At 40.9% G+C, this 9,971-nt stretch overlaps 1 protein-coding gene across 1 annotated transcript in view; it reads right to left on the bottom strand.

Annotated features, from left to right (window-relative positions):
• Positions 1–1,516: 1,516 nt before the first annotated feature.
• Positions 1,517–9,971, bottom strand: part of LOC106807413 (protein DD3-3-like) — a gene marked incomplete in the record, with an annotated part of 11,752 nt that continues 3,297 nt past the window's right edge. The window contains 10 exon segments of the mRNA XM_014809733.1: positions 1,517–3,380; positions 3,937–4,108; positions 4,456–4,609; positions 6,724–7,000; positions 7,356–7,460; positions 7,729–7,867; positions 8,120–8,286; positions 8,596–8,788; positions 8,937–9,119; positions 9,460–9,632. Coding sequence (XP_014665219.1) covers positions 3,173–3,380; positions 3,937–4,108; positions 4,456–4,609; positions 6,724–7,000; positions 7,356–7,460; positions 7,729–7,867; positions 8,120–8,286; positions 8,596–8,788; positions 8,937–9,119; positions 9,460–9,632 — 1,771 coding nt within the window.

The raw sequence follows: 9,971 nt of genomic DNA, 5'->3' as shown, positions 1-9,971 counted from the left end.
AGCGTGCGTGTATCCGCGTGTAGCGTGCCGTGTAGCGTGCGTGTATCCCGCGTGTACCCGCGTGTTCACGTTTCGTGTCTGTGCGTGTACGTGCGTGTACGTGCGTGGTACGTTGGCGTTGTACGTGCGTGTATCCGCGTGTTACGTGCGTGTACGTGCGTGTACGGTACGTGTATGCCGCGTGTACGTGCGTGTACGTGCGTGTACTCTGCGTGTACGTGCGTGTACCCGCGTGTACGTGCGTGTGACCGGTTGCAGCGTGCGTGTACGCGTGGGTCGTGTACGTGCGTATACCGCGTTGTACGTGCGTGATTCTTGGCGTGTAAGCGGTCGTGTAGCCGCAGTGGCAACCGCGCTTGCAACCCGCCAAGTTAAGATCACGGTGAGCTGTCGCTGACGCTTGCTGCTGATTGTCGGTTTACATAGCATGCCGGTGTGCAATATACACAGCGACATTCCGGCACAGCGGTGTGGAATCTGGCCAACACGCTGGCAGAAAATATCCAAACACGTGTGATATTTTCCTACACGCCAAGAAATGCGCTGTGTTTGCACCGCGCCACGACGGTGTGTCTTGTGCTGGCGCCATCAGGCAGCGCGCGTGTCCGATGGGCGCAGCAGCTAAGCATCACACCGTGGTGCGGCGGCTTACCGGCTGGCGTTATAGGCTAAGCCTTGTTTCTTACAGCTCGGGAGGGGTGTTTACAAATATAAGCTTAATAAACGAGGATCATAGGGGCCCTTCTGTTCTCTCTGCCCCTCTGCGTTTTTCCGCTCTTTCTCTCCCTCCTCTCTCACACACACACACACACGTCTCGTCTCTCTCTCTGCTCTCTCTCTCTCTCATCTGCTCTCTCTCTCTCTCTCTCTCTCTCTCTCTCTCTCTCTCCCTTTTCTCCTCTCCTCTTTTTTTCTTTTTTTTAATGTTAGTTTGGGACAGAGGCAAGTGGGGTGTTTAACACCCCAAACACCCCCCTTGCGTACGCCACTGGCTGGAACTACATATTGTTGGTTTCCAATGGTGTACGTAGCACACATACTTGGATTGCCCCAGTTTGCTCTAATTTTCGGTATTTTTTTCATATAAGAACCTGCTTATTTACCAGGCTGAAGTGGTTCTTATATATATAGGTGCTTTATTGGTCCAATTTCAGCTTGGAGGTTCTTAATCCACAGTTTCTTTTATGCGGGTGTTTACTGTATGGCGCCAGCTTTTACCAAAAATGTTTTAGTGGCGAGCTTAGACGATTACCCTTTATTGTGCACGCGCAATGTAGAAAGGGGACATTTGCCATAGGTGGGATGTATACCATAACCATGCTACACCGGCCAACAATGAACCAATGTTGGTCCAACTGTGAATCAACATTCAGGATTTTTACGAAATGTTAGTGTTTTGAAGGTAATTTACCCACGAGTGAGTCTCATGAGAGCTAAGATGGGGCTCAAAAGGCAATACATAGTGTTAGGCAGCTGCAGGCTACAGGACACAACAAATTATATAATGGCCAAAAAATATGCAGAAATCTAGCTTTATTTACAGTTCGCAATAGCAAACGGCTGTGAATCACATCTCTCAATTAACAATTGAGAATTCAACAGAAAACTACACTCAGTTCCAGCTGAACTAATGAAATACGTGAACTTCTGCAGAGCAACAATACTCATATAATGGCTGATACTATAACTACAAGAACACGAACTGCAGTTGCTCATGTTCCTGCGGGCTCCTGCATGTTGTAATTGTTGCTGTAGCCACGCACTTGAATATACTGAAATTTGAATTTTCAAGGAATTGGGCTATAGCCAAAACTGTAGTTTTACGTGTAGTCAACTAAAACTGTTTTGTTGTTGTTGATTGCACTGCATGGGTAACCTTTAGAAGATGCACAGTGACGAAAATCTGTTGGAATTTCGTTATTATTAATCAATTACACCCAACTGATCGATAATAGATAATAATAATCAGTTAATAATCAGTTAATCACGTTCATCAAGAATATTTAGCAAATACACCCAAAAAATGGGCCCAGTACCAGCTGTTCTTCACACTCAAAGCAAAGCAAGATAAAGTGCTGACAACACTATATTTTGTTTTGCATTCTAAATTGCACTTTGGCACTTTGGCAAATGGCGCTTTGTTGAATGGCTAGTGGCGATAATTAGTAGTTTTTACAGAGATTGACTATTTCTTTTTCATAATCGATGAGCAGGCAACAGACTGATCCATTTGTAATACACATTTTGCAGCTTATATTCAATATCAACACATGACATTGCTGCTCACTAATCAACATTAATACATAATTATTATCAAGAGCTAATAATAAGGTATTATTAGCTCTTGATATTATTAAATCACTTTTAGTTATGATGTTATTTCAGTTGAAAGTATAAGTGTTAATCAGACAATACCGTACCAATCCTACCTTTCAGTGCACAATGCCTCTATTTTTGAAACTATTACTATAATTATCTGATTTATTTTTAAAACTACACAGTGCTTAAAAAAACTAAACAATAAACATTTTGTTTCACGTAAACACATAACCATATAAAATAGTTGTGGTCAAGTGAATTAGTAGGGCACAATTTGCAAAGAAGATTTACTTACTGATTATTAAAACAATATAAAACATTTGTAATAGCTTGTTATATGTTAAAAAAATAAATATTATGCAAGTTTATAAATATAAACTTCATCACACAGTTGCATAGCTGAAAATTGATTTATCACATTAGAATTACCTTTACAGTTTAGCGGAATGGAATCTTTTGGCATGTTCTGAACAGTTCTCTCAATGGGCTATCTTCTGAGAATGCCATATTCATATATATTTACAAGTTTGAGCAGTGTCCAATGTGCCTCATATATACGACTATGCGTTTATCATTTGTTCCTATACGTAGCAGATGGGGGTATTTCTCTTTCTGTACGTATACAGACCTACTAAATGCTTTTTCTATGCAGTACTATGTGAACAGCAACAGCAATACATGACCATGTGTATCATATAAGTAGTAAACAGAGGTATTTCACTTTCTGTACGTATACAGAGCTAAATGTCTTTTCTATGCAGTACTAACACACTGGCTTACAATTGCATACAAGACAATAATGAAACTAATCCAGGCGTTCTACGATACTTCCATTTCCTCAGACGACTTCCAACTACTTAACGACGAGAGTGCCCTTCTGGCTGCGGTTGGTGAAGTTGTTGTTTCGTGAGCATGCGTAGTAGTAGGTTCCCTTGTTGAATCGCAGCATTGCCCCCTCGTAGCTGGCAGGCGCGTCATCCAGTGTCGAGCTCATCTTCAAACCAACGCCAAAGATGTACTTGGCGTGCTTCTGACCGGGGCAGTCCTTGGCAGTGAAGCACCTGTGTGTGCGAGCGTGCACAGAATCAGGAGGGGAGGAGAATCAGTTCAGACGAGACGACAGTATTCACAGTTTTTGCACTATAATTATTTAGCGGTTTTTTTCGGCATTGTATTTTTTCCCCAATATTTATTTACGCACTACCTATATACACACTATTTACACACTAGACAGGCAAAATTTAAATACTTAAATGTAATTATTTAACAGGTATGGAATGAATTAGCTCTACGATACACTCCACAAGTACCTCTACCACGTGTGTGACATCACAATAGTTATTGATAGGTCGGAAACTGTCGGAATCCTTTGGGTTTAGATCCTTGCTTGCATGGTGTAGAAATCACAATGAAATGGTAGGTGGATGGATTTCATCAACTAATAAATACGTCCTACATTTGTACACTTTCTTACTAACTTAACCTGCTGCTGGTAAACCGACTACTTCTTTTGTAGCAGTGCAGTCGCATGCCACTCTTGGTGTCACGTGGCTGCACTCATATGTTTATCGAGTAACAGGAATTCTCCAGCGTAATTCTAAACGGCCGCATGTGTACCTGTAGCGTCCTGATGATGCCATGTTGAGAGCTAGGTCCATCGGCGAGACGTTCTTTTTACCGTGGTAGATCCACGCAATCTTCGCGTTCTCCCACAGCGTTGAATTCTCATATGGTACGGGGAAATTCTCGCTGAGTTTATTTAGCTGCACTATGTTGTTCCTATCTGTGCCTGAAAATACAGTTGTTGTTGTTGTTTTACTTGATTATAATTTATATTCAGAGTTTATAAAACAGAGTAACTCTGATGATTTATAGATAGACACATACATTAAAAAGCAAAATACAACAATTAATATTGGAAAAGATTCTTTCTAGATAATATGCACCTGAGTGGGAGGGAATAATACGGTTTGCATCACCATATATTCATTTACTATGAGCATAGTACTACATTCATCATAGTTGGTATCACACAATTGCTTTATCAAAAACAATGCGTGTGCAGACAGATTTTCCGATGTGGCGCAACTCTATCACATGATAGTAGATGCAACTTTAAAAAAGAGCCCAACATACCAGACTTCCCTTCACCAGCGTCCCCTGTTTGGCCATCACCCCCCGGAGCTGCATTGTTGTGGGTATTCGACCCTGTCCACTGGACATGAACAAGGTCGGCTGTAGTGACGTGTAGATCATTCGGAATGAAATCGTATTCTACTGCTGGGTAAACCTGAAGCATACAGTTTGCACCAACAAATTTAAACATGTTGTGGCTATCACAGTCACACAAGCAAAATTTAACCACACAGACACGTACGCACGCACCCACCCACACATGTACACACACATGCATACGTACACGTGCACAGATACAGACACGTACGCACGCACTCACCCACACATGCACGCACACACACCCGCACGCACACCCGCACACACACCCGCACACGCACACGCACCACAAACACGCACACGCACCACTACAAGGGCGTAGCCAGGAATTTGGATTAGGGGGGTCCTCGAGCGAGTAACAAGGGTGGTCTGTTTGGTGGTCTGAATTTTTTTTTTAGTTAAATGTAAAAATAGTGCTTTAAAATCAATTTAGATGCTGTTTTGTTGACAATACTATTTCTTCTGCAGCTCTACAACAACACCGATGTCGTGACCGATCCAAGATTCCAAGGAGGGGGTTTAAAACAGATGGGGGGTATGGAGGTCCTCCCCCAGAAAATTTTGAAAATGTAGATCGCAGGAGATGGTATTTGAGGCACTTTTTGAGTACATGTACAGCCTTCATTCTGACTACGACAATTCTATTTTTAGTGGAACAATTCTCTTTTTTTTAACTTTCGGATCATGGCCCCCACATGGCCCCCCCCCTAACTACGCCAATTTTTTAACGTTAATTTTTTTAACGAGGCCAGGATTAGGCCAGCTACGCGCTTTTAAAGTGTGTATTGCGAGATTTTTGCTCAGAAAAACTAAATATAGCTGAATATAGTCTCACCTGACAGCGAAAATATCACTGATTACACCAACATTAAAAAAAAGAAGATTTTATGCAGTTATAGCATAGAAAATTGGATATGAACACATCATAACAGCAATGCATTTTATCGTGTCGCGACAATGTCTAATGGCAGAATTGGTAAACTTGTATTTGTGTCGGTGATGAATTGAAAACAAGTGCGTCCCTGTACTGGGGGTATTGCAGATAAGCGGTGGCGCCACAAGCTAATCCATACTTCCTGTTAGTTCAAGATGACAGAAAACGAATGTTTACAAAAACGATTAGTTCGAAACTGGCAGTTTTCGGTGAATACGAAGGTTCTAAGACATTTTATTGTTACTCTAGACAATTGCTGTTACTCAAGCTGTCCACTGGACATGAACAAGGTCGGCTGTAGTGACGTGTAGATCATTCGGAATGAAATCGTATTCTACTGCTGGGTAAACCTGAAGCATACAGTTAGCACCAACAAATTTAAACATACTGTGGCTATCACAGTCACACAAGCAAAATTCAATCACACAGACACGTACGCACGCACCCACCCACACATGTACACACACATGCATACGCACACGTCCACAGATACAGACACATACGCACGCACTCACCCATACATGTACGCACACATGCACGCACGCACACGCACACACAGTCGCACACGCACCACAAACACACACACGCACCACAAACACACACACGAACACGCACCACAAACACACACACGCACACGCACACGCACCACTACAAGGGCGTATCCAGGAATTTGGATTAGGGGGGTCCTCGAGCGAGTAACAAGGGTGGTCTGTTTGGTGGTCTAAAATTTTTTATTAAATGTAAAAATAGTGCTTTAAAATCAATTTAGATGCTGTTTTGTTGACAATATTATTTCTTCTGCAGCTCTAAAACGACACCGATGCCGTGGCCGATCCAAGATTCCACCAAGGAGGGGGTTAAAACAGGTGGGGGTATGGGGGGCCTCCCCCAGAAAATTTTGAAAATGTAGATCGCAGGAGATGGTATTTGAGGCACATGTACAGCCTTCATTCTGACTACGACAATTCTATTTTTAGTGAAACAATTCTTTCTTTTTTTTTTTTTACTTTTGGATCAACAAGGGGGCAATGGCCCCCACATGGCCCCCCTAACTACGCCAATTTTTTAACGTTAATTTTTTTAACGAGGCCAGGATTAGAACAGCTACGCGGTTTTTTTTTTTTGCATTTTGATTTTGATTGGGGGGTCCTAGGGTCCCAGGACCCCCCTCCCATGGCTACGCGCTTGGCACCACAAACGCACGCGCACGCACACACGCACATGCACCACAATCACACCTGCACTATGTTGCCTCGCTTGCCGCGGACGTTCAGATTGTAAATCCTCTGCTTCTCCAGTCCGCTCGGACGTGGCCGCAACTCGAACACGTGCGAGCGGTCCTGGAACGTCCTTCCGAACTGCGCCGTGTTGATGGCGAGCTGCAGCGGCGTGTTCCCCGCTCCGATGTCCACCAGGGGGTTCTGCTGTATGGGCGACACGATGCCGGCCTGTTTGTTGTGATTCTGGCTGGAGTTCGTGTTGAACGGATCGTAGTCGTCCGTCGATATGTTATACCTAATGTATCAAAGTCATGCCATTATGACACAGCTCAGCCACTGCGTTGACAAAATAAAATGCAATTAATGCGATGAAAAGTGATAAATGCAATTAATACAATTAAATACAATAAAAATTTAAAAAACCAAAATATTTAAACATTTTTCAAATTGAAAAATAAATAAATGACAGTTTTGTACATAATTTTATCTGCTGCCTGTTCTGGTAGCTATGTAATATAACCTCGCTACTTCATCTAGGAACCTAGTTTTTTATTTTTACTTGGCTTCTTTACACATGTAGACAAAACTTACTTTCAATAAATGCAGATATAATAGAAGCAATATTAGTAAATTATTTTGCGATAACCCACCTAATGCGCACAACACACTGTTTGGTATTTCCAGAAGGGAAGAATGGAAGAGTCCAAGTATAGTTGCTTGCTCTGCCTCCTTTCGTGTTACCCAGGTGATTAGACCTACCAATAAACAGGTACATAATTATGTAATTTAACATATTACATAATTCATTTATATTTTCATTAAAGTAGTTAAGTTTAATTTCCGCTATTACATAAATCAAAAATAGGTTCAACACAAAGATAAAAAATAACATGAAAAAATGTAACCAAGGTAAATAAATAAATTAGCATAATAACATGAACTTACATATAAAATGTATCTATACATACATTCATCATATTAAACATAATTTTTAATGTGATTATAAGTCATGAAATTTAGTACCTGGTCCATGGAGCAGCCTTGCATTCAGGGGCATCCAGCGCCACTAGACATTGTTCCGTATATTCGCCGAGAGGTCTACCCCATATGTAGGTGTAGCCATTCTTAGTTTGCTGTTTACAAGTGGCCTCGTTTTTATATGCTGCAACAAGCAAAACAGATGCTGTGCTGGTCCTCCTGTTACTAACCATTGTAGAGTTCAGGCTAGGGCATTCAATAAAATTAGGTGAATTTGGTTTTAATGTTGTGCATAACTTTTAGAAGCTGCACTTGTGACATTAGTAGTTAGTATTAATTCATTTACTAATCGAATCTGTGTTAGTACATAGATACATTAATATTACTTCAAAATAAGTTAGATTATTAGATATACTCTGAATTCTAATTTTGAGACCTGGTGCCTTCTCCAAATAGTTATAGAATGGAGTCCACTGCCCTCCATTCGTTTTGCAATCATTTTCATTGTTCCAGCGAGACCAGTGCCTAATAGTTTTTGTTCCAACGTACAGCTCCAGGCATTCATATCGTGGAACGACATTAAAGCTCTCCTTCTCATGGTAGCTACAACAAGTTTCTCAATATTAGAACACCCACTAATTACTATTAGAACAGGAAAGCCACTAGAAATGCTTTGATGACTACAGGATAGGCCTGCGTAATGTTGAAATGAGACAGATTCACTCACTGAAGGAGGATTGATGAGTTTAACCATTAAGATGTAAAAACCTAGATTTCCGGTTTTTATTACGTATTTTGGTATAATTTACTTGTTGTACAACATGTGCTGATATAGCTACCATATGTACTAAAATATATCACATTAGACATAATAGAAGGTGATACTATAACATTATAGGAAAAATGAAATACCTGCATAACGACATATTGATTGGTAGTATTGCAATATCTTTCCACGGGGTCGGATGCCAATAAGGGTAGTAATCTCTCTCCTCAGGACACTCGTATCCACGCCTGTTGCCATTTTTATTTTGTCTGGTATAGATGGCGCCACTGTAACCTAGCCCATTGTTGGTTGTGAGCTGCTGATCGGCAGTAAATAGACCTGTAGAGACAGTCAATAAAAAATTCCCATATAATTAAAAGATCTATTTTGTTAAACTATTGCACGTGGGACAAAAGAACATGATAAGCAGATGGACAGTCGATAAGAGTAAATATATGCCAAGCTCTCAAGTTCATGGTCGGCCCACCTTTGCATCGCTCCCTGTTGCGGCATTTGTCGTACCACTCCCAGGTTTCGTGGTATGCCATGTTGACGTCAACATCAGCAGCTTGTCGTGCTTTTTTCTGTGTCAGATTCTCGTCTTTTTTCTTCAGTGCAGTGAATTTCTGTGTATTGGTGTTGACGCCATCTCGTAGCTTCTCCGTGGCACCTATCAAATACATTTTATATTCATGGCTCAACCTCGCAACTTTTTATATCCAAATAGAATGCTTGGGTAACGTTATATCACACTAGATATTTAGATATATGAACCATATATGTTATTTTATGTTATGTTAAACATAAAACTAAATTATTCAGTGTTTTACTCCTACTCCTGCCTAGAAAATAATGTCAGAACCAACTCTTCTACAGTGCACATCATTAATCTTTTGCACACCTAGCAGTCCTTATATATATATGTATAGTTGTAATACTAGTTTTAGTGTGGTGCTACATGATAGTTATAGTTGTAAGTATTACAAAGTTTTACACTAATTGATGCTAACCAGAAACATCCTCATCCTGGCACATGTACTGCAGAACGATGTTACAATTCTGCTTGTGAGGATCAGTGTCTTCATCACCACCACAGCCATGCTGATTAGTCCACTCAAGAGTTAAATAGCTTTGCGCCTCTCCGTCGCCATACTGCTTGAAGGTCCCGCTTTGGAAATATTTCTGCAAGTTAAAATTGAGAGCGTGTAAACTCACTCTGTCATAATTTCTGAAATGACCAATTGTTGTTCATCACTAAAACCTCTAAATGTTATTATTGCCGATGCAATCTGAATTGGGATGCAATGTTGTGGACCAGGGTCAAACTCACATGAAAACCACGTATTCAAATGACAACATGACAACTTAAAAATTCAAGAAATCTCATCACATGCTAGGTAAAAAACACGCCGTCAGCTCAAGAATATAGGCACTTCTGCCTTAATAGTCACTATTGTATAGCCTGGTAAAGACAACTATTCTCAAAAGCTTGCTGATTAAAATTTGACACCTCATCCTATTT

Source organism: Priapulus caudatus, unplaced genomic scaffold (genome assembly GCF_000485595.1).
Source record: "Priapulus caudatus unplaced genomic scaffold, Priapulus_caudatus-5.0.1 Scaffold213, whole genome shotgun sequence".
Classification (NCBI taxonomy): domain Eukaryota; kingdom Metazoa; phylum Priapulida; class Priapulimorpha; order Priapulimorphida; family Priapulidae; genus Priapulus; species Priapulus caudatus.
This window is presented reverse-complemented; position numbering and strand designations above follow the sequence as displayed.